Genomic DNA, 25,498 nt, shown 5'->3' with positions numbered 1-25,498 from the left:
TTCCTGCAATCGCTTGCCTATCGATGCAGCAGAGCAATGTAGCACACACACTAGTGGCATTTTAGAGTCACTGGTCTGCCTGAACCATATGTCTGTAGATGATGGAAGGAAACCAGAGCAGAGCATGCCACATCACAGTGCCACTGTCTAGATGATATATGAGTGAGTCTTTAGTAGTTGTTGGCAACTTAGTATCTTTTTTTTTTTTTTTTTACATTGCTATTCCTGTAAAAGTATTCCTATACTGCTGTACTTGTTGAAATTTCTTAAGCCATTTCCCATTTAAGAGCTCTGCAAGTCTTTTTTTCGTTACCTGTGGAAAATATGCTCACGACCTTGAAGGACTTGCCAATGGAGAGCACTGCGGCTCTATGGATCTGCATCGCGCAATGCATGCGCTGGGATACATTAAAAGGACTGTGCCTCGTTGCGGAACAAAACAGAAGCGGTCTGGGAATCTGCAGCCCCACCTCTGCTGCCACAGCCGCCTGGCCTCCAGCTCCGCGGTGCTGCGAAGCGGGCCAGCGCCTCCAAATCCATTCACTTCCGTGGAAGGACCATTAAGCATATGCGGTGCCCGAGATTTACTCTATTCCTCCATCACTCTCAGAAATAGGCTAATTGGCGAATGTGCAGGCCAGTGCTTTATTGTCCTTGGATGGAGAGATTGATTAATTTCACAGCCCCTGATTGCTGTGGGAGCAGAGAAGCGTAATAAACGCAACGGCGTACTGTCTCGTTGAAAAAAAGCAGGTGTCCCTTCATAACAGAACAGAATGCTGCCCAGAAACAAAAAAAAAAAAAAAAAAGAAAAAATTACAATCTATTATTTTTGCCTTGTTCCTGCATTTTCGGGACACGCATGCTCTGCACGTTTCGTTCCTGTTCCCTCATCCACCTTTGTGTTCTTGCTGTCAAGTCTGTGCTGTAAGTAAAACTAGAATATACCTAACCTTTTACTACTTTGCACGGCAGCAATGTCAGGTTTTTTCCTGCTGAAGGCTTTGTGTTGTTTTGTATCGCACTTGCTGCCAAGTCACGGGTACAAGAGGGAAATGTGCAAAAATGAATGAACAAGCAAACACACGGAAAATCGTGTGGCCTTTGCACGCTTTGTGTGGTCAAGAGTAACATGCTGGAGGCGTCCCCATCTCTTCCTTCACTGTATCTCTCCTAAGCATTAGAGACAGGGCTGCTCCCAGGGCAAGCTTGAAGAAAGGTGCCGAAATGTATTTTCCAGCATATAGTAAAGAAGACCACAACTGCCATCCATGATGGCTTTCTTGTTTTGCATAGTCGAGTAATTAATGTTGGTGTTTTTTTTTTTTTTTTTTTGTGTAATATTACTCTTGTTTTCATGGATGAGTTTATTGGAGAAGACTCTTTGTTCTAACTCTAGGGTACAGTCACCAGCTGCATCAAAATGCATTTTGTTCATTGTTTCCCAACTGCTTAAAAGATCTTACATGCATGCATCGATATGAATCTCTGTGTTATAATTGAATCAAGGGTGGAAGACCAGATTTTCAGATTTGATCCCAATTTCAGATATCATCCAGGAGCAATTTGACTAACCGTGAAGGCACAAATGCCTTCTTGGTGCATTCTAAACTTGTGCCTATGGCTAAATAAATAAGTGAAAAGCACATTATAGGACAAGGGCCTTCTTTTGTGCTAGCAAAGATAAAGATATGGATGAGTTTACACAGCTAACATGTCCTTGCTGGGCTTATGGAGAGGGCAGTGGGTAGGTGATGCAACCATGCATGCTCTTCTTGTACTGCCTCGCTTTTTTCTTTTTCTTTTTTTTAAAAAAAAAAAAAAAAAAACCTTTCTGAAAGCACCATACTTTGATCTCTCTACAAGGATCACATGGCCCTCGCTGCCTTATATCTCGGTCTTCAAGTCAGGGGGGTGTAGAGCCCCAGGCAGAAAAACTGTTGAACATACCTAGCTCATGTCCATGCCAATAACTATGATTTAGCCTATTTCTCTTGTATGATTTTCTTGAATTATGTCATGTCTATGATTTTTTTTTTTTTTTTTTTTTTTACTTTGTGTACTACAAATAATGGAGCTGGGCAATTTTGGGCCTGGTTTTGTAGAACGTCATCCACCCTACATGCATGACTTGTAGTTTCTACTGCTCTACAACTCAGGATGGGCCGGTGGGCTCTTTCCAGTCTGGGTCTTTTACCTGCAGCTGCAGTCACAGCAATGCTAATTGTAGATGTTCATTGGCATGTAAACCCCCACCCTCATCTGCTCCGATGTGTGAGTTTTATTAGCTTCTTTAACATGTTACTAACAAACACTTCATGCTGAGAGACATCAGGACATGTGCGATGCCTGCCGGCACGCAGCAGTAACTGTTTGTGAGGCAGTGGAGTGTATAATCTTACTCATTTCACTGCTTATATCATTGCTGTAGTTGTGTTTTTAGCTTTGATGTCTGACGGACATTTGGGATCCACTTGGACAACTACACCATTCCTGAAAAGCTCAGACTATCTACCAGTTTCAGGAAGTACATTGTAAATAAATCACGTTGATGGTTTTGAAACATTCAGGAACCCTGGCTGGTTTCACAATTCATCTGTTTTGTTGATGTCTTTTCTGAAGATTTTATTGTTAGACTTTAATGGCTTTGTGACTTTGGATACCTGATGAGATTTAGTAATGTGTATAAATGGTTTAAGATAGAAATCCAAATTAAGCAAGCGTGCACTTTGGCACATGTCTGAGTAGAGCGAAAGCTGTTTCAGAGAGGTATCCAATTAAAAAATTTAAATAAACATACAGTCTTATTACCTCCGGGACTTCTTGTAGACTTCGCAGTGAGTTCATCTAATAAAGAATAATGATGCACTTGTATAATGTTATTAGGACAATGAAAAAACACACATTTCAGTGTTCACAATTCAAATGGAGGAAGTGTTTACAAAACATTAATTAAATAAGAGCGTTTTCTTTTCCAATTTGTAATATTTAAGACACTGCAAGAAGGAACAAGAAACACTGGCATATAAAAATGCATGAAACGGGAACAAAACAAAAAAAAAAAAAAAAAAAACCTCGTGGGATGAATGTTGCTGGTTTAATGTGTTATTTATGGTTGGCTTTGCTTATATTTTACAATGCGGTGATCCCGGCGGCTCAAGCACTGGGCGGCCCCTGCGACAGGGAGCCACGGTTGCGTTGGATTAATGCCCAGCTCTGCTCTTTGTGGCTGAAGCCTTTGTGGAGTGTACCTCCCCACCAGCCACAAGAGAGCTGGATCAATGCCTTTGATCCCTGTCAGTCAGGGATGTCTCCGTCTGACTCTCATCTGACTCTCATGACATTGGTAGGAGGCATTCTGACGCCACCCCCTCCCTCTGCCTCTCTCTACCCTTCCCCCCACTTCATCTCCCCATCCCTCTCCCTTCGCAGTGCTCTTTGGACAGTTTGTGCTCTTCCAGACCTCTCTCAATGATGTGGTTGACATCTACGATGGACCCACTCAGCAGTCTCCTCTCCTATCCTCCCTGTCCGGCTCCCACTCAGGTACTACGACCTCCTCCAGTGGTCTGTCCCCAGTAGTCACATGTCACCCACAGACCTCCAGGACCTTTTAAACCCATATCCTTATCTCTTCTCATTGCTTTTACATAACACGCTCTGCAATATTAAGGCAAGACTCTCCGTTCTGACACAGGAACTAAGGAAGGACTCAGTTTTTTCTCCTTAAGAGCAAAATTTACTGTGAAAGCATAACTCCCTGCTTTCTACCAAGAGCCCTTGCTGTTCTCTAGCTGTCACACGACTGCCATTAACACCAAGGAGAAGGAGGAATTATCTCATCCTCCTGTCCGCACCCTTCCTGTTGTACCTGTCAGCACTGACAGGTCATCTAAGACGGGCAGCTCATTGGGCCGTAGAAAAGTCCTGCCTTCTGTCAGGAAGCTTTGTGGTACTTTCATGTTCCTGCTCTAAAGTTATAGGGAATGAACTTGGAGGACCCTTCAGCAGATCCTCTTCTCTTTTAGTAGGGCCACAACAAACCAGAATGGAATGTTTTTAAACTTTCAAAATCTCCCCAATAATGACCTGTAAGACAAACTGGACCTTGAGAAATGCTGAAGTATTTCTTAGCATTAATGTGTACTGGCCGGTGTGAATCTCTGGGGAGCCCCTTTGAGGACTGTTCACTCTTGCGGTAATGAGTTTTTGCACAATCTGGATTGACGAAGGGCCCAGTTACCACTTCATTGTAGAGTATGCTGTCTGAGGAGCAGCAGGTGCCATAGTGGATTGAACATTTCCCTGCAGTCAAAGGACCTGGGTTTGAAGTCCCCCATCCCTCTGTAGTAAAGCTGAATTGCTCCAGTAAAAATTACCCATCTGTATAAATGGGTAAATAATCTAAGCATCTTAGCCTACAAAAGAAGAATTGGAGGAACCTGCACAACCTTGGAGAGAAAGGTCAACTAAATTCATTTAGAAAAAATACCATAAACATGTACCTAAAAAGTGTTTTTAAGAACCTGACCATAAGACCAATAGGTTACCAGGCTAGATCTGTGTGGCCCTGTGGAATTGCATAACCTCAATCAAAACAATCACGCACAAATGACTGAAAACAATTAGAGCTGAAAATGTTAAGAGAGTTTCTTTGGAATAAAGGGTCTAACAATTGTTCAGTAGTTGAGTGGACAAAAGCTGTAGCTTTACATAAGGAAGTAGGATCATTTATGGCTCAAATTATGATGGATTAAAGAAACTTGAATAATTCTCCTACACCGACTTTAGTCATGCAACAAAGTACATCAAGAAAAGTTTTGCATAAAATGGGGGTGTTGGGACAGAATTCACAAGGGCCTTTTAGAAAATTCATCATGCTTTTGTTCCTATAATTACGGAAGACTAACAAATGAATCAATTTTCATTTGTCAATGAAGCAAAAAAAGCAGTATATAACAATCGGGAGTGGGTGTATGTCGAAAAATCGCATGTCATATCTGGGAAATTGAAGCCACTCTCGGCTTATACTTGAGAAATTATAATGTGATGCTGAGTATCCCTGTCCCAGCACTTCAGATAAAGGGCTGCGAAGGAGAGTGATTGAGGAGAAGAAAGGAGAAATGGGATGAAAAAGGCTCCCTGGCAATCAATAAAGGACAGACACCACTTATCAAAGCATCCACTTTTCTTCTTTGTGCCCTGTACAAATATAGCATTTCATTTCATTCTCTCATAAAGAGCTAAACGTGAAGATAAGCAGAAAAAGGAGATCAAAGGTACTGAGCCATTAGTCAAATTTGCCCCAAAATTCGATTTGGTCCACATTCTCCTGATTTAAACACATCTGATGTGTACGTTGTAAGTTCTTAAACGAATGCAGTGTATTCATTATTATTTCCTTTTTTATTTTTTCTTTTTCTCCTCTGTGTCTGTGCATTTTTTTCCCCAGGAGAGTCTTTGCCCTTAAGCACTGGTAACCAGATTACCATCAAGTTCACCACGATTGGTCCTGAGACTGCCAAAGGGTTTCACTTTGTCTACCAAGGTGAGACCTGGTTCTTTCTCCACCTTCCAGGATGGTGAAAGGTTTCTTTTCAGTAACCTTTCAACATAAGAATAACATGAGCTTTAGAAATGCTTAAGAAATTATCACAACAAAGTGGTGGTGAAGTGGTTCAGCTGATATTGCTGGTACCTTACAGCAACTGGACTTTGGGTTTGAATCTGGCTCAGTTCTGTGTGGAGTTGTTGTATTTTCTCTACATTCCCATGGGTTTCCACCAGCACTCCAAAGACGAATGACTCTGTTTCCGGTATCATGTAAGTGTGTGATTTTACTGCAATGGACTGCTTTCCTGTCCAGGGTGTTCCCTGCCTTACACCTTATATTTCTGAAATAGTCTCTGAACCACCAAGACCCCGAATTGGACAAGCAGTTTATGGAAATGGAAGAAAATTTGTTTGCACCAGAAGAAATTGGCTATTTAGTTCTTGAAGAATGTACAGCACCACTGAAAACTTTGAGCACAGCCAGACAATACTTGTATGGAATTGATTAGGCAAGAGAGCGAAAGCAAAGCAATCCACACGTGTCAGACATCTCTGAGAATTGCTGCTGAAGAGTTTGGGAGACATGGGGTTTCATTTCCCAATCGAACTTCTTACCAGAATGCCTCAAGAAAAACAACTAGTTTGCTGAACGTGTGTTCAAACTTGTGACTGTTACCGCACATATTTCAGTTGGCTGCACATGCAGCTTGTCCATTCAGCATTAATTAAGACTATCATACTGGCTCTCTGTGGATGAAGCGTTTGCCAGGTTCATGTGACTGTGGTGAATTTTCTCCTAAACGCTTTGAAAGTCTAAACGATCAAGCCTCTTAAACTCTGCAGAATATACGCATTTTTCATAATCCCATCAAAGAGTCGCACTCTACCTTCTTGAGTAAAGAGATGTTATGTGCTGACACTTTCCAATCTTTTGGATAAATTGCAAATCTTCACAGCTTGGATGCCTCTTTTTTCTCACAGATGAAGCTTAAAACTCAAACGGGAAGCATTTTTGGTCGCAATTACTCCTTGTTCGTGTCAAGGCTGACCGAGCACCATCCCAGTTCCGTGAGCACTAATAGTGTTCAGTGTTGGTACCGTGGTGGTACAGCGGTTTAAATAAACAGCTTGACATGCCTCCAAAACTACTTCAAAATATGCTTTAAAGCCAATTTGTGATGGGTCAGTTTGTGTTTTTCTTTTTGCTTCAGTAGTCCATCTGAAGTAAAAAGATTACCGTGCTGTACAGAGCCAAGCACAGACACATATAAATTTCTCCTGAAACCATCAATTAAAATGATCAACAGTTTCTTTATTCAAATCTAAATATTTTCCCTCATTCTTAAGGAGCAGTTTCTGGATGGTGAGGCTCTAAGCACCCAAGCACAAAAAATATACCTCTAGTAAGGCTTATGGGCAGATTTCTTTGGGATCCAAAAATAGCCAAGAGCCAAATTTCTCAAAAACGGGCATGTGCTGTGAACCTGAGCTGGGGCTCTGCTACGCTGCATTTTCATTGTTACTTGTACAACACCCAGGAAGTTCCAACAAATTGCACTAACCCTGGTAGAACTGGGTAGCGTACACTGATAAATGCACATTTATTCTCAGACTACCTATTTTAGATTTATTAAGAGTTGTTTTCATGGGCTGTTTAATTATTTGTTTATATGTTTGTTTATTTTTATATTTAGGGCTGAAGAGACTGCTGTGTTCAAAATGATAGCTGAACTGCCCTGCTTTCCTGAACTGCAGTATTCACACTTCCTGTGTTCTTTGAGTGTTTGTAGACTATGTTGGACTTCATGCCATGTGTTCGCGATGCTCTACCTCGTCTCCAGCGGTCCCCCGAACAAGTGCCACCCAGTGCAGCTCTGTGCCAGAGCCCAGGTTTGGGAAGAGGCTGGGGAACGACTTTGCAGTTGGTGCAACCGTGCTCTTTGAGTGCAACCCGGGGTACACCTTGCACGGCTCTTCAGCTATCAGGTGTGAGACGGTCCCCAACGCGCTGGCACAGTGGAACGACACACTGCCCACCTGTGTTGGTGAGTATGGGGCACATGGGAGCAGTTGAGTTCTTAGGCAGCCTTCGTAGGCAGTGAAAGTGAGGCCTCTGTAGCAAGACTTGGTAATTAAGTACTTGTATAGTAAGTGTTATATTAGCATGTAAGTGGGGGAGTGTATGTAAAATTCCACATATGGTATTGTGTTGTGGTTCCATAGTGTAATTTTCATGTTTTCTGTATATTTGCATGCACTGTCTCCATTTGCCACAAAGACTTACAGCATTTTACAGAATTATTATTATGATTATTATTCAACAGTAACACCTTATAATTTTAGGTTTCCACGATAAGCTACTATTTACCAGTAATTTACCATTTTATATAGCTGGATGGTTTCATTGTATCACTTCAGGGTAAATACCTTGATTAAGGGTATGACAGTAGGAGAGGGATTTAATTACAGATCCATCTGACTGCATGGGTACAGCTCTAGCCACTGTTACCTGTTGCAGACAGTGGGAGATAGAATCCACTATACATTTTCTTCAAAAATGGAAGTAAATCTGTTTATCATCTGCCTCCTCTCTTCCAACTTCTTTAGTTTTGAGCCATTGTTACACCCCCATTTTCCTGATCAGTGGTGGTGACTGCTTAGGGTCACAGAACTTCAACTTTTTCTTTTACATTTAAATGCACAAAGCAAGTGGGTTCACTCCAGGTGTTCCAGTTTCCTCCCGCAGTCCAAAGAAATGCAGTATTCGGTTAGGTTGATTTGGAAGGCTAAATTTCCCATAGTGTGTAAATAGTTGCGTGAGTGTGCACAAATGTGTGTGGCTTTTTCGCAATGAACTTGCATCCTGTCCAGGGTCTACTCCCTCCGCCTTGGGCCCAGTGATTCCATAGGCTCTGGACCCCCGTGACCCTGACCAGGAGAAGCAGTTAATGAAAATGAATTGATGGATATATAACTTTTTCCCCACATCGAAAACATGCCTGTTGTTACACAAGCTATTTCTGAACAATGAAGATGAGCACAATTTAATGCCCCACACTCGTTACAAGCTGGCACTATCAATTAACTGACTGCATGTGCAAACCTTATGTTGAATCTGTTTGGACTTTATTCTCTTTCTATATGTACCTTATGCTGCGGCTGTTTGGACCTTATATGGTCTCTTTGTAGAAGGGTTAAAGGTCAGAGGTATTTTTCCCTATTACCTGAGAGCTCACTGCATTTTATATATCACTTGTAAAATATGGATGAGCCTGAAATTGCTCAGAGTGAATGTGTTTAATAATTTAAGTTTCTAACATGAACGCATCGAGCCACAGTCTCTCTGTCGAATACGTAAAACCTTTCCTCTTCGATATTAGACATCAATCATCATGTCCCCGTCTGCTCTTAGCTGTTTAAACAAAGTGATTGGCGCTGACCTCTAGATTATCCTGTTGTCCTTGATAGATAGCATCAGATATGTGTGAAGGAAAATGTCCAGGCAGCATTAGGGACCTGGCAAAGCTTTTGTTATTGACAGGTTTGCTCTCCTGCTGCACACAAACCTCAAGACAATAGCTGGCTGGCCTTCGACAAACAGCTGAAAATTGCTTAACCTAGCGCTCCAGTGGGAAGTGAGGGGAATGTCAGGCTTTCTTCCCAGGAGCTTGCGTTTAGATTTAAAAGAAGATCTTTACAACATTTTTGCTTAATTACAGAAAAGCAGAAGATCGGCGTTACCTAGAAGAAAGCAATGCAGTATTCTAGTAACCTGACAACCAGATATGGGGAGGCTGGTGGACCACTTGTACATTACAGAAACAAAATGTTTAAAATTCAAATATAATCAATAATTTTTTTCTCTGCATAGTGTTGCCTAGGAAGGGCTAACAGCTATTTGACCCATTGAGGTTGTTGATTCCATCCCTTCCACCCCCTCCATCAATACTTGGATGGTTATTTATTCTGTTACTTTATTATATTCATTAAACTGGGGCAGCTGAAAGTATGGTGGTTAGAGTTACTGCCTTTGTATCCAGAGGTTGGAGGTTACTCTCCCTAAATTGTTCTAGTAAGTGACCAAGCTGCAAATGTAAATCAGTGTAAGTAGCTTAAGATTGTAAGTTGTGTTGGAGTAAAGTAAGTAAATGTAATTAATTCTTGCAGTGAAATTCACAATTATTGAACTGATAGTTATTGACAATTCATTACACAGTGCCCAGAATACCCAGAGTGCACTATACTCACAGTGCCCATAGTTGTAACAGTTATGATTGCTATTATTCGTGCTAATTGCTGTACGTCTCTCTGTGCTGTTGCTATTTCTATTTGTATTGTTCAATGCCCTGAAGCAACATGCTGAGGGCACTGTCTAATGAATGATGCTGAGTTCAATTAAATTCATTTTGTCGATTTATTTATAACTATTGTGTAATAAAACCTATGTTTGACAATTATAAAACTAAAAGAAATGCATTTATTGTAAATATTGTATCAGTTTCTGTATGTATTCAGACACATAACTAGCCATACTGTGAACTAAAAGAAATGACACTGAGACAAACTTCCTATTATCAACACTGTGGGCCATGACAGTTACCGCAGTATTACATTCACACAGTATCTGATCGAGTAGCTGACTCAGGAACCCACGTTTCCAGCTCTTCATATAAAGCGTGTGTCTGTAGAAAGGTTTCAGACTCATCATCTCTGGATTGGCCTTTCCCAGTTGTGTATCACTCACTGATTTGCAGCGTGTAATAACGGTGCCCTAACCCACCATTGAAACAGCCCCTTTCAGGCGCAAGCTCTTTTCCTCGGGCATGACAACAAGGTGTCATTGGATCCAGTAGAGTTTGCAAGCTTGATCCTGAGATTCGTGGCGATGGCAGGCTTTAAACCAGCGGCAACTAGATCTAACAGGTTTGGCTCTGCTCAATGTGCTGAATGCTTGATAATGTAAATGCAAATTCTTCAACAGCCCAGGAAGAGAAATAACTCTGACTTTGACCAGAAGGTTGTTTGGAATATCTTTGCATTTGCACAGACAATGGTGTTCTTGTGCTTTTGTAATGTCATGCTGAGCCTGTCTGATTCTAAGTTGAGGAAAGCTTCAGAACTCAAGGGCTCGCTTTCTTGTTTGAGGTTATTTTTGGTCATATCGGTTTTATGTTGACGGTAGGCTATTCCCGATTCTTGTCGTTTTACTTTGATGCATTGCCTTCATTCAAAATCTTTATTATATTTCCTCAACAGAAGTAATACAAAGTTTGAAAACCATAAAAGTGTTATCATCATTGTTGTTATACCATTATTTGTATTTGCAGTGAAGTTCAGTATCAGTGATCTGGAAAGGCATGGTCAGCCTGGGAGAAAAGTCTGTTTTAACAGAGAATGAAACAAATTGATGAGATGAAACGAAGTGTGAAGAGCAGAAGAGGTGAGCTGCGGTGCCTGTCTCTGGGCTGCGTCTCTAACAGGCCGTAAGGGGAAATGAGAGGCAGAGCCACATTCCTGGTGGCCGGCGGCTTTACTGTGCTCATTTCACCACTGAGCAGAAGCAAAACAACCAGCTCCAGCAAAGACCATAGCAGTGGATGTTGAGTGCTGCATAGACGGAAAAGTTCATGCACCAACATGGTGCAGGGGAGATACGTATTACACATATTATATAATATCGAAACATTTAGATCTGAAGTACTGGACATAGAAAATTAGAAAATGATAAAGTACAGAAAAAAGAAATAATTTAAGTACCTTCAAGTTAAAACCTTTCATTGTATATGTCTTCATTCATTTATTTGACATCTTTGCCCAAAGCAGCTTGCAATATTAATTTTGCATAGTAATACAAATGTACAATTATTTACCCATTTATACAGCTGAATAATTTTCACTGCTGTGGAATCAAGGATTAGAACCCGAGTCCTTTGACTGCAAGGCAGTGGCAATGTAAAGTATCAACAAATTAATTCCGTACCTGTTGTAGAAGAGAAGTGACGGTACAAGGCTCTTAAATCATCAGGCTCACACAGTGCTTTCAAAAGTTGATTCATCACAGTGTATTTTCTTGATATTGTTTAAAATTTTAGTGCAAAAAGCTTATAAGCATGGCCATGCATACAGTACATTTCCAACAGGCTTGGGCTTTGTGCAGCAATGACTCCATGACCAGCAGGTGTCTGAATGCTGTCAATGAGTAATGATTCTTGCTGGAAGTACTCAGATCAAGCAGGGGTCTAAATGCAGCTTATTTGGGTGTCAGATCAACTCGAAAAGAGCACTTGTCTTATTCTGGGCCTTCTTATATAACCTTTAGGGAAGAACAGCCCATCAGCCATCTGGCTTAAACAAGCACGTTGAAGATTCACAAAGGATTTGTTGAGGATTCCCCCTGGTTCCATTGCAGTTCCCTGTAACTGCAGCGTGTCCTCACCGATTCATTCAAATCCATTGGAATCCAACCACAACTGTGATGAGGAGTGAAGGGGATCGATGAATGGCAAAAAAGAACATTTTTAGAGCTGGAAAATGCTGAAAGCTGGACAGTTTTAGAAGTTGGGCGAGCTCCAATCTTCATGCAGCACAGTGTGCAAACTTACCCAGATTAAGAGCTCTGTTTGCCAAGGTCCCTGTCGTACCGTCATGTCTCAAGATGACAGCTGTTGACCTGGGTTCTTACATCCTACACAGAATATGAAGGCTCTGAGGAAAGTTCTATTGAATAGCGTTATCTTGTCTGTCCTGGCTGCAGCCGCACTCCCTCCTCACCTTACATCCTAGTGCAAAGGCAGCTTTTAGTCATCCAGACATGGTGCTGGCTGTGATTGCCATTGTCAAATCGGCTTTGCTTCAATTTCTATTGACAAGAAGCTAGAAAAAGGGGAATGGGGGCAATTTTTTTTTGCATGCAATCCAAAATCACTCCTTGCAATAGTGTATCTTGTTACAGTGATTTTATAAATACTTAAGGGCAGTGCATTTTTGCTTTTGTTTGTGATAAATGCATTCTGTTGAAACGTGATAAGGACTATGTATTCAGTCTGATCACTTGTTTTTTTCATAATGGATGTCAAACAAATAGAAATTTCCCAAACTGTATCCAATATGCATGAAATAAGAGGACAAACCAGTAGTATAAGAGTTCCTAACATTTTTCTAAAAATATATTTATATACATGGTGTCTCTACAATGTATACACATTTCAAGTTTGCCACGCCGCTGAATTCGGAAGAGCCTAGACGATAGCATGGTTAAACATTTCAATAACTTGACGTAATTCAATATTTGTCAGAAACCGTTTTTTGTATACAAAATATGTACCTCCAATAAATTATGCAGAGGCCTTTTTTTTTCTTAAATATCACAGCATGTGTACATTGTCACTTTAGAGAAAAGCATCTGCTGAATGAATAAATGTAAATGTACATTTTTGAGACACCCTATATTATTGAGACAACTTGATAACTTATGATGACCGAAAGTATAATATTTTGCCCTGACTTGGTATTACCCTATCATCATAATAGAAAGGCCTCGGTTTCTTTGAAATAAAGCATGAGGGGCATTATTGCACAGCCTTTAGCATTTAACATCATGGTGTCAGCCATTTAGTGTTGCAGGCGCGGGCTCAATCAGTGCCAATGTGTTCCATGCCCTTGCCCCCTCCCCACTGCGTGTGCCTTGCAGTGCCCTGCGGAGGAGTGCTCACTGCACGCAGAGGAACGATCCTGTCTCCCGGATACCCAGAGCCCTACGACAACAATCTCAACTGCCTGTGGAAGGTGTCCGTGCCAGAGGGCGCTGGGATTCAAGTGAGCAAGCTCTTTGAAGTTTGTCTTGTGAATTTACTATTTGAGATATTAAAACAGTATTGCCAGTGCAAGAAATGAAAGCTGTTAATAAAGGGAATTCTTAATAGCAGATGAATAATGGATAAGGCGAAAAGTTTAATTGAATATGGAAAGTGTATGTTGAGCTTGTGTTTTCTCGTGCTGTTTTGTGTTAGATTCCCAGTAGTGGATTTACTGAATGGAGTGTGTGTTTTCCCCAAATCTGCTTTGGTGTTACCATGATGGGGTATAAGATGGTAGGAACAGGGCATCAATTGCAATGCTGCCCTCTTCTTTTCCTCCAGATCCAGGTTATAAGTTTCGCCACTGAACACAACTGGGACTCCCTGGACTTCTATGATGGGGCTGATAACAACGCTCCTAGACTTGGCAGTTACTCAGGTGAAACTCAACACTTTAACCTGGGCCACGTTCGACCCGCCTCCCGTGAGGTCATTAAAGAACCAACCATATGTTTTCGCTCACACTGAGTAGTTGCCCAGGAAACCAAAACGTGACAGATTAAATGCATCATTATTTATTTGCCTGGGCACAAAGATGTTTCCCGTGTGTTAGCAAGGTGGACTGGAGGAAATAAATGAGTAGTGGGTACTGGTACTGCTTGTGGATAGAGGTGAATTAGTACGTCACTTGGATTAAGTGAAATACCAGGGTAAATCAAAAAGTATCGGGAGTAATCTATGTTTAACAGAATACAGATTGTTGCAGATGTTGTTTGACTTAACCTTGTGTGTGTTTGTGTGTGTAAAAGTCAAATCACTTATAGCTTCCACTCAGTGCAGCTTGATACAGCCTTTGCACAGTGCAGCTGATACGTCGCATTTATTTGCCATGCATGCATTAGAAATTTAAGCCTTGACATAACAATGTTGCATAGGAATTGGAAGACAATTATGTGACTACTTCCGATTAGTGACAAAAGCTTGCAGGACTGTTATATAACGACACACAGCCCTTGTGGCTGATGAACACATGGTAGAAGCAAGTTTTTTTCAGTGTTTTTCTGCATCGTTCCCACATGCAGGACGCGTAGCGGATGCGCCAGGCAAATCCTGCTCAAAATATGATGCGGGGAAAGTGCCCGCAAGACCGTTCCGCAGTATTTTAACGAGCCGCTCTCCCATTCAAGGGCAGTCTGCCTGAATCTGCAGATTTCCATGTCCGGACCCTGGGAAGGTGCGAGCGACCCCCTTGAAAAGCCTGTTTTCTCAGGGTGTCTCTGAGAGCTCCTGGGCTGGAAACGTGCAGAATCATCTCGTTCCCTCAGCTAAGCGGCACGCCATGCTTGTCAGGTGGACTGCGGCAATCGCTGGGGAACAGCCTCCCACCGCTTAGGGCCTCATTGTTTATCAACAAAGGACTGCACAGCCTGGCGAAGTGCAGCGACAGCATGCATGTACTGAACCTGTCGCTGGGCTGCGCCGGTCAATGGCGCTGTGGGGTGGTGGGGGTGGTGTGTGGTAATGAGGCGGTCCCGCCGTGATTCCTGCTTTATCTGGACGGCAGGGGCCAGCCGCAGCCATGTGGGTGGGCTCCCCAATTATTAGTTGCTGTTTTTTCCACCTCTTCACTCTGAGAGCTGTTTGAAATTTGCAGACTGTTAACACCTCCCACACACACACACTACACACACGTATAGAAAATGTGTCTTTTCTCAGTAGATCATACAATGTGAAACGTATTTATTCAAAACATAAAATGACTTTTTTCTTCTCACTTTCCCAGGATTTCATATTAAAAATGGTTGATTCTATAATGTGTCACTGTCCTACTGGCTTCTTGGAATATTGATTCAAGATACCAAAAATAAATTTTTACTATATCTTAAAGCAAAAATAAGTCTCTCTTTTTTAAAGTAACCTCATTTAAACATACAAGAAAATAAGGTGTTTGCTGTGCGAAATTACTATAAACTTTGTTCTGTTATATTTCATTTTTTAAGAAGCTGACACAGACATAAATTAATGGAAATGCATGCTGCTTATTTCATTCGGTATATTCTCATTACAAATTCCTCCTAGCAAAACCCCGCATGATAGACACAAGATGAAAATCTGTCTCAAGTTATTTTTGTGGACTGCTTAGTTATTAATAAAAACAAAGAGATGTGGCTTTAAAAAGTAGTTTGAACCTGTGTTTCTGATTTTAAAATTTGTCAGACACTACAAAGTGTCCTCTTCGCTTTGTACAAGGTGTGTTACAGCTGGAGCATCGCAGAGCTGCTCAACACTGCTGTGTAAGCAGGCAGTGCTTTTTAGGCTGCTTCGCTGGCACTTCGACCTTCGGAGAAGGGGACTTTAATTATGCAAGTTTCCTTCAAACCCCCTCCAGGCACGACAATCCCGCAGCTCCTGAACAGCACCTCGAACAACCTGTACCTGAACTTTCAGTCCGACATCAGCGTCTCGGCAGCCGGCTTCCACCTGGAGTACACAGGTATGGAGGGAGGACAGCCACCTGCGTGGGGTCGAACCTCATTAAGCCACCTACAGCTAGATGGAGCTCGTTAAGCTAGTCCTTGGGTTTGCCTTTTTGCACTGTCGAACCCCTTGGCAGAGGGAGGTCCGACAGCCCCTTGCTTGAACTGCCATTGCCTTGCAGCTGCTGCTTCTTCATAGTTCACCAGGGGCCAATGTGGGGACAGCAGGTGGCGTAACGGTTAGAGCTGCAGCTTTGCGCTCCAAGGACCCAGGCTTGAATCCCACTTCCTTCTCTAGTAACCTGGAGCAGGGTACTTAAACTAAAAGTGCAATATTAAAGAATACTGAGCTGTGTAATTAGCTTAAGATTGTAAGTCACTTTGGAGAAGTGCATCAGCTGAATGAATAAATGTAAATGTAGTTCCCACAGTCTGTGTGGAGATGTGGGTCAGGGTTGGGGCTGTCATTCCCAGAGATTCCTGTCCTCGACTACAGTAACCCCATGCTTCAAAAGAAGTGATGTATTAATATTTCATTGTCACACACGGTCGCAGCGAATGCCTGATTGCCCGCGACTCTTGCTAGAAGTGTTTTCTTGCTTACTTCTCAGTGGGTTTGTCTGTTTTTCAACGATCTGTGGATTGGGAGGAGGGTGTGGATTGGGTGGGGGTTGGGGGAGGGGGGGGTTCTTTCAGAAGGGACCCAAGAGGTGAGCCCAGCTCGGCTTCAGTGGCTCACGGCATATCAACACTAAAACCAATTCGGCAGACTTTTATTGACTGCGTTCACCCTGTGGTGTTAGTCACAGCTTTATTTGTGGAAAATATAGCCCTCGTTTTCGACCCTCCCCCAGCAAACTGCTCATAAATAACATATTTTGGGGCTCCAAGAAATTCCAAATACTTACTTTTTCAGTTAGGTCCAAAGTTTAAGTTAGGTGTAAAAAACAACTTAGAGAAACTGAAATATAAATATATTTTCTATAATGAAAGAAATAGAGTCGGAGAACATTTTTTTTTCTTCTTATTCAGAGGATTGGAATTTATTGCAATTACGAACTATTGTTTGTGCTTGATTTAGCACATTGATTATTTCATTATTATTCTTTATTTAGCTCTTGCTTTTGTCCAAGTCTGCCTACAGTGTTAATACAAACTAAACAAGTGTTTACAAGGTCTCAAGATAGCAATCAGAAGAACACAGTCCAGGAAGAAATATTGTGCTGCAGCTACAAAAGAGCAACCTTGGACTTAACAAAAACCATTGTTTTTGCTGAAAGAAAATTACAAGAAAGGTATGAACCACCACTTTTGGACAAGTTCTGGCTTTTATAAAGCAGCAAGGGTTAGGAACATGGTGAGATACCATGGGAAAGCTCATTGGCAACACAGAAGAGATTTACTTTTTGGTGCTGGCATCGGTGAGGTGGAATGATTTCTCTCTCTCACTCAGAACTACTGAATCCCTCTCAATATTCCAGAAAAGCCTCAAAATTTATCTCTGGCCCACTTCTTTCTCGATCAGCCACCTGCTTCATAAACTTTCACTGCATTATCTGAATCAAAAAGTTTCAGCAGCATCTCAGTTACCATGTTGTTGCTGGGAGTTTGTCTAACTTAAACACACACATCACCTTTTACAGCCTTGCATCCTACTGTCAGGAATTTGCCCCATGTGACCCCCAGCTTCTGTATCATTTTGCAATAACATAAACTAATGAAGAATTATATTATAACAGAATAAACAAAGAATCTAAGCAGTATATAAGAAAAACATAAAACTATTTTCAGGGGCCTTGGATTAAAAAGTTAAAGAATTAAAGAGACTCTTATTATGGGTTAACTTCTTCCTGAAATTATTGAGATTATTAGTAAAATTATTTTTTTGCAAACTGGATTACGTGGTGATGGGAAGCCAGTGGAGAGCACTGTCTGTAGAGAGAGCAATGTCATACACTGTGTAAGCAACAGCATTTTGAGCAAAACAGAAAGTGTGGATGATGGGTGATTCGTATGAAAGGAACTGCAATGACTGAACCTAAAGGGTGTATAAGACTGGACAAGGAGCTGAGTTGGTCAGTCAGTAAAAAAAAGGGGAATTTCATCAGGCTTCAAATAACATATTACTTCTATATATGCTCTTCTGCCCAATGTGTTGTTTGCTTGAGCCTAACTGATATTCATTTGACCCTCATATATCCAGGTTGCCCATAATTATGGCTCTTGGCTTGGTAGTACTGCATGTCAGTTCATCAGGCTTTTAAATATTGATTTTTAATTGCAACATATCTCATGACCTGCAAACTTTGTCTTTCCTAAGCAATAGGGTTGGATTCTTGCCCAGAGCCCCAGACTCCTAACAATGGAATCAGACTTGGTGACCGCTACATGGTGGGCGATGTGGTTCAGTTCCAGTGTGAGCAAGGCTACTCCCTGCAGGTGAGCACAGAGGTTCCGAGAGCCAAGTGGGGATTGGTACAATAGGTACAGAGTCCTCTGGCTATTGAAAAAAGTTGCACAGGTCAGTCCCTGAGACAGTCACAGAGACCATGTGCACCAGGTGGATGATGTCTTATTAGTGAGATAGCCATATCTCATTATTAATAACACCTGACCTGTGGGCACTACTGAAGCCACTTGCCCACCTGTAATTATTTTCACTGAAGGGAGGAAAACAAGCTCAAATTGTGATGTTGGAGTGCAGCAACCGGGTGACCTGTTCCATTCCTTCAATCCCCGTGTGGTTCTCAAATATGTTGACTATATTTAAATAATTTGCTAGGAATTGCTTGAATTGAATGCACCTGTAATGCGATAAACATTGTTACAGTATGCATGATTAAGTTACATTAATATTATTTTTCTAAGTACATGTATCTCCCTGCAGGGGAACATGTACATAACCTGCATGCCTGGACCTGTAAGAAGATGGAACTACCCAGTCCCTCTCTGCCTCGGTTAGTGTGCCAGTTAATAAAAGCTTGGGATGGTGGCATGGATAGCCATAGCCTAACCTTTGGAGCCCTTAAGTAGGCATACAGAACAAACATGAAAAAGTCTAGACATCTGTCTGCCTAATCTTGAAGGGACTCCTAAATTTCAAAGCAGTGTTATAAATGTGTCATGAAGCAATGAGAATAATTAAAAACTGTGAATATATGAATATACGTGCAGTATATATATGCACATAGTAGCAGGGTGTACGATGCAAGCAGGGGCAGTGTACACTGAGAGGCATAACCAAGTGGCTGGGATAGTGTACAGGAACATCTGTGCAGAATACAGTCCAACTGGGACTTGTACTCCCAGTTACAAGTCCAAATGGGAGACACCACCAAAGGTGGTTGAAAACAGCAGAGCTAAGGTCCTGTGGGACTTCAGGTTCCAGACTCGCAAGCAATTGCTAGACCACTAGACAACCAACCAGGCATAGTGGTGGTCGACAAGGAAGAGAAGAGGACAATAGTGATAGATGTGGCAATCACAAGTGATAGCAATATCAGAAAGAAGGAGCATGAGAAGATCGAGAAGTAACAAGGGCTGAAGGAAGAATTGGAATAGATGTGGAAGGTGAAGTCCAGAGTGGTCCCAGTGGTAATAGGAGCATCTGGGGCTGTGACTCCCAACCTGGGAGAGTGGTTCCAGCAGATTCCGGGAACAACATCTGAAGTTTCTGTCCAGAAGAATGCGGTCCTAGGAACAGCTAAGATACTGCGCAGAACCTTCAAACTCCAAGGCCTCTGGTAGAGGACCTGAGCTTGAGAAAGATACACATACACACCACCATGTGTGTGCTCATGCTTTTTATGTCACAGGAAGAAAAAAAAACTGTAAACTAAAGTGGGATTTTTATTTTCTTTCTGTAATTAAACTGTGTTTGTCCCAAGGCAACTGTTTTAGCACAACCCAGCTGTAAATCATGGAGAACTAAATTAAATGATTCACATGCCAGCTGCTTGCACATCTTTTATGAAAAGGCTCAAGAAAATACAGTGTTTTGATTTGGACACCAAAGAGCCACAACAGTGCAGAGGTACACTGTGGCAACTGTCTAGCATTCTAAACAACTTTGTAAGATTGTTCCTTTAAAGCAAAAACAATGCAGAAGTGCCCCTTTTAACACTAGTGATGACTAGACTGCAAGTCTAGCGATTTGGCCTGCTCTACTATTTCTTTTTTTAGCATTTCACACTACTGATATGTATCTATAGATAATTGTTTGCCGCTTGTTTAGTAATCAGTCTGAAAATAATAATTTGCTATAGCGACTTTACACAAGTTCAAAATTAAACCCGCTTTCAAATAATATCAATAAAGCCATTGATAAATCCGAAAATGGTTTTGCCATGAGTCTTACATCATAGTCGTACACGTATGAATCAGATGATGCTCTGCACTCATTCCTTAGAGCTTTGAGTGGAAACATTTTTATTTTTATGTTGTTTTTTGTGTTCTGAGACATCAAAACAAAACATGTTTTCCATTTGACAGTGTGTCGGCCACTTCCTCCCCCATTTTGGAGCTGTCATTCTGAGGAGATGTCTTCAAATAGATGTTTTTTTTCTCTTTTTTTGCAGTTTGCCTGAAGATTATCCCATGTCATGTTGCCCTCGCTATTCTCGGAACTGATTTTTAGACGGAAGTTGTAGGGAAGACGGGCTTCCCCTTGAGACTGACTCTAGTGTGTGTGTCTGGATGTACGTGTGTGCACGCGCACGCATCCAGAGCTGTAGATCCACTAGAAAGTCATGGCTTCTCATGAGCCTCATGTTCCCTCAGCACACACCCACCTATTTTAGTTTCTTGAATGACACATGCCACCCCCACCTTCCCTTTCCCCTCTTTAAGGTGAACGCTGTGGCGGACAGCCCATCTGCCTGTTTCACGCTCCCTCTACCACGCAATGAACAAAATCTTCTGTAACGTTCAAGCTTCTTGATGTCTTTTGAACGTGAAATATCATCAAATCTCCAGCAGTTGTTCCGCTGCTTTTCATGCTGCCGATTCTGTAGTTCTGTTGAAACCCTATTGAATTGGAGACAATAGTGGTGATTTTTCAGACTGGAGAGGAATTGTTCTGACAAATCGATATGCAAAATTGTTCTGGTGAAGCTCTTCCTTTTGTTCTCCGGAGGGTATATAATTATTATCGCATTATATTACACTAAATGTACAGTGACCTTTGTATCACAGAAGAATGTGCTTCTCACAATTAATTAAAATTATTTTTGCATTCATCGTAGCAAAAGCTAAGGAAAAAAGCCTATGCAAATACCACTGGTTTGAACTGATCCGTGGTAATATTGTCACATTAGTTCAACTTCTTAATGGATTCAATTTGATGTACTACAAATGTATGGAATTAGGGCATCGGCTGTACAAGTCCAGCAGGGGGTTGGGACACTTCTGGAAGTTGTGCACCAAAACATAAGTTGTGACTTGAAAATGAGTCCTCTGCAATATATACGACATCTTTACTTATTTATATAATTATTTATTTAAATATCATTATTTACTGAAATACCAGTGAAGTTTCAAAATTAGTCTTTTGGAACTGAAGTTGTTATACTACATGTCAATGTCTGAGTCCTATTACTGCAAAATTACCATGTCCCCACAATTTTTTTTTACATCTGTGTGCAAAATGTCACTCAGATCCCTCTGAAAATTCAGTGTTAAAAGTTGTAAGCAGTAAAAGAGTGTGGAAGTGTGTGACGCATGGATCTGTACCAAACAGCTCAATGCGGCGGGACCATGACAGACTTCAGCGGGGTGATCCTGAGCCCTGGCTTTCCTGGAAATTACCCCAGTGGCCTGGACTGCACGTGGATGGTCAATCTGCCTGTTGGCTTTGGTATGTGGTCCATTTCGTCCAAACACACCTCTGTTTTGACCCACTCAGCCATGGTTGTCTGTCCCTAGAGCCTTCTTTCCAGCAGCGCTTTAATTGACCCAATTAGCCATTCTTTTACCACTCAGAGTTTTAGCTGAAAAGCTTGCAGGATTTTAACACCCCAGTTCCAGAGCAGAGCAGCATTACCTTTAATCCTCATAGACATAATTATATACAGGGGTATCATGCTTAAAGAAATTCCTTTAACAATTTTTTTTTCTGTTTTCTTAAGTAAGATGATTAAACACATTTTTTATTTTATTTAAAAAAGCGTATTTTTCCATTTGGTGTTTTTTTTTTTTTTTTCTTCCTCCTTTTTTGTGTTTTGTAGGAATTCACCTGCAGTTTCTGAATTTCTCCACGGAGGCCATCCATGACTACCTTGAAGTTCGCAGTGGTTCTTTGGAGACGGGCACTGTGATGGACAGGTTCAGTGGACCCGTGGTTCCGGAGTCATTCTTCAGCACCACTCACGAAACCAGCTTTTTTTTCCACAGTGACTACTCACAGAACAAGCCTGGCTTTCACATCACATACCAGGGTGAGCTCACCTATATGCCCATACTCCTGCCGTTGTGCTGTTAGGCAAGACGACCCATTATTATGGAGAAAAATGGGTATAGTAGCTCTTGTGGAGTCACATATCATTATTATAATTCAACTGACTTATTTTGCGTGAAAAGGTGTAGCGCAAGAGGGTTGATGATTGTCCAAACCGCACTGCAAGTGAACTAACTTTTTGTTGTGCTTTTTGAAACTCATTAGTTGGCCATTAAGGTCCGATATTGAAGTACCTTTTGTATGCATATGAGTTTTTTGTGTTAATTCATTAATCGTACCCTAACATCTCCAGACGTCAGTGAATCTTGTGTTACAGCCAGTCTATGTATGTGTGTTGACCACCAGCTTACCAGCTGCAAAGCTGTCCCGACCCCCGGCCTTTTCGCAATGGCATTGTGATCGGCAGCGACTTCAGCGTTGGCATGACCGTGTCCTTTGAGTGCCTGCCAGGTTACTCGCTCATCGGAGAGGCCTCACTCACCTGCTTGCATGGAATCAGTCGCAATTGGAACCACCCTCTCCCACGTTGCGAGGGTGAGAGAGCGCCTTTTCCTCTTCAGTTTGCAGCTCCTTCCTTTTCTACAGGTGTTCACATTAGCCGCCTTCAGCTGCCATGCAGCTCTATGCCAGCCAATTTTTATGACAGTTATTAGGATCTTTTTGGGTAAGTATTACAGTTACTTTTTTTGAAGAGTTATGCACATGATGGACATCATAGTGTCCAAAAATGTAGACAGTAGTGTGGTTTAGCACATAGTAAAAGCAAGCACATACTTGTTTGTGCTAAGATAGAAAGTGGCATGTGGGGAAATAGGCATATTTGGCTGACACTTCTCCAAGGCAGGTTGCAGTGTTATTTGTACGTTGTCTTGCATAGTATCTTGCTCAAGGGTTCACAACGCAATAGAATGTGGGTTTTAAACCTAGGTCCTTCACGTGTATGGCTGCAGCTCTCGCCACTGCAGTAGATGTCCTCTGCAAATGGAAGCTACACAAACCTATAGAATTAAGATTTTAAAATTAAGACATTAATGTTTCTTGATCCTGTAGCAGAAAAGTAAAAATAAAAACAAGAAGGGGCAGCAGCTGCTGTAGAGATCTGTGCTGCTGTCTTTTCAGTCGGAAGGTTCCTGCTTTAAATCCAAATACTAATGTTGTACCTTTAATAAAGATACTTGTTCTGAATTGGTACAATAAGCATACACTGCTCTATGAATGGGCTAATCGTGTGTCAGTGCCTTTTGTCTTTCACAAAGTTGTCAGATAAATGATGGTTAACATTAACCAGTGCTGTGTGTAGTTAATAAGGACCCCACCATTAACATGTTTGCTTTACATGTTAAAAATTAATAAAACATTTGCATATTTTTGTTTTTACTGTGCACACTAATTTAATTACTGTAATTTCACTAGGTAATATTGTAACAGTTTTCATCCAAAAGTATCACAAAAGTGGTATTTTACAGACCAGGAAAATGATGTTTTTCTACTCATTTATAGCATTAGAAGATTGTGTCCTGCGGTGAGAAGCAAGATCAGAAGTTATTTTCATACTTAAGGATTCCAAAGCTACGATGACCTAGTTTTACTTTTGCATGAGGATACAGCCACCAAGCCTTTTCAAAAATTAGACAATTAGGTAGCCAAACAACTCACATTAACTAACAGGGGAATGCTTTTCTCTGGTATTCTGACGATTCTGTCATGTACAATTAATATAAACCCTTAATCCTGTCATGTAATATTAAGATAAAATCCCTCTAAGGTAATACACTTGAACCAGTCCTCCATTTTGTTTGTATTGTATGACATGGTACACATTAGCTGATACGATGCAGTAGTTCCAGAAAGTGCCGTGTGGCTCTATTGTACTGGTAGCTGATACTCTCTAGGGGAAAACATATTTATACACAATTGATTTTCTTGCTTGTAATTTAATGCTGAAGGCTTCTGTGCTGTGTTACAGGACTTCTGTGCTGTGTGGTACATTAGGCGATGAAGAGTGTTTATTTCTAAATGTAGATATAGAAAAAAATAATGTTTGATTGAATTTTTATTCAACGATACTTCGAAAGTATGGCTCTATTTTACATGAAAGGCATCAGTTGAGGCACACTACTGCAAACCTCTGGGGTACATCCTTCACTATCAAACAGTAATGGACATGAAAAGCAGTCCTTCTTTTTTTAGTTTCACCAGATGACTTTCAGTCGAGGAAACTAAATCAGTTTTTTGTTCTATTTAGCGTCTTTTTACCCTAGGGGCATCTTGCTCATCTGCATAGATTTTTTTGTGCTAGCCAAACAAAGCATTAAAATTCTTATTATATAGCTGAGTGAGTCAACACATACAATTTCTTTTTACACCATGTCCTATAGTGGTGAGGAGTGCAAGTTTTTTCTCTTGGTGCAATTATGAAACTGCCACAATGTCACATACAACTTTTGAAGACATGTATCTGCTCTCTAAGCTGTACTTCGGGGAAGCAATTAGCATATCAGTTAAAGGCATTCTTTTGGAGTTAAAGGACCTGGCTATGAATCTCTCCTCCTGCTGTAGTACCCTCAGTCAAGGTACTAACCCTGAGCTAGTATAAATGAACTACTGCATTACTATAAGTCACTTAGGATACACTAACATTTTAAGTCACAGACATTTAATTTTAGCTAAATTAATTAATAATAATAATAATAATAATAATAATAATATGGGCTTACATTCTGTCTTCATTATGGTCGTTTGGTTGTCTTACGTTTTCATAACTCATCTTTGAAGTGATTCTTTCTGTTTCTGTCATGTGCTGTATCTTCACACTGTCAGCCAAGATCCATATCTTTTGAAAGGATACTTTTGGAATTCGGTTTAAGCTGTTTACAGTGACTTAGCTTGTCATCTTGAGATGTGGGAACAAAATCAGAACAGTGCAAATAAGACTATGAGGAGATGGACATAATGTCATGATGAGCTAAATAAATAAAAACTTCTGACTCTTCTTCTCTCTGCCATAGCTCTCTGTGGGGGCAACATCACATCCATGAATGGGACCATCTACTCTCCTGGGCATCCGGCTGAGTACCCTCACTTCCAGGACTGTGTGTGGAGTGTCAGGGTACCTCCAGGCAATGGAATTTACATCAACTTCACCGTGCTCAGCACAGAACCTATCTACGACTACATCACAGTTTGGTAAGACCCTATACATGACATCATCCATTAGC

At 41.2% G+C, this 25,498-nt stretch overlaps 1 protein-coding gene across 2 annotated transcripts in view; it reads left to right on the top strand.

Moving 5' to 3' along the window:
* csmd3b (CUB and Sushi multiple domains 3b) overlaps positions 1–25,498 on the top strand; it is a 353,421-nt gene that overhangs the window by 270,875 nt on the left and 57,048 nt on the right. For both annotated transcript variants that reach the window (XM_018731974.2, XM_029248376.1), the window contains exons 32-43: positions 3,433–3,546; positions 5,453–5,548; positions 7,395–7,598; positions 13,244–13,368; positions 13,692–13,788; positions 15,739–15,843; positions 18,147–18,265; positions 18,714–18,783; positions 21,564–21,680; positions 22,051–22,260; positions 22,626–22,814; positions 25,289–25,466. In XM_018731974.2, the coding sequence (XP_018587490.1) occupies positions 3,433–3,546; positions 5,453–5,548; positions 7,395–7,598; positions 13,244–13,368; positions 13,692–13,788; positions 15,739–15,843; positions 18,147–18,265; positions 18,714–18,783; positions 21,564–21,680; positions 22,051–22,260; positions 22,626–22,814; positions 25,289–25,466 (1,624 nt within the window). The remainder of the gene's footprint in view (positions 1–3,432; positions 3,547–5,452; positions 5,549–7,394; positions 7,599–13,243; positions 13,369–13,691; positions 13,789–15,738; positions 15,844–18,146; positions 18,266–18,713; positions 18,784–21,563; positions 21,681–22,050; positions 22,261–22,625; positions 22,815–25,288; positions 25,467–25,498) is intronic.

The sequence above is a fragment of the Scleropages formosus genome, chromosome 23 (assembly GCF_900964775.1).
Source record: "Scleropages formosus chromosome 23, fSclFor1.1, whole genome shotgun sequence".
In the NCBI taxonomy this organism is placed as follows: Eukaryota; Metazoa; Chordata; class Actinopteri; order Osteoglossiformes; family Osteoglossidae; genus Scleropages; species Scleropages formosus.
This window is presented reverse-complemented; position numbering and strand designations above follow the sequence as displayed.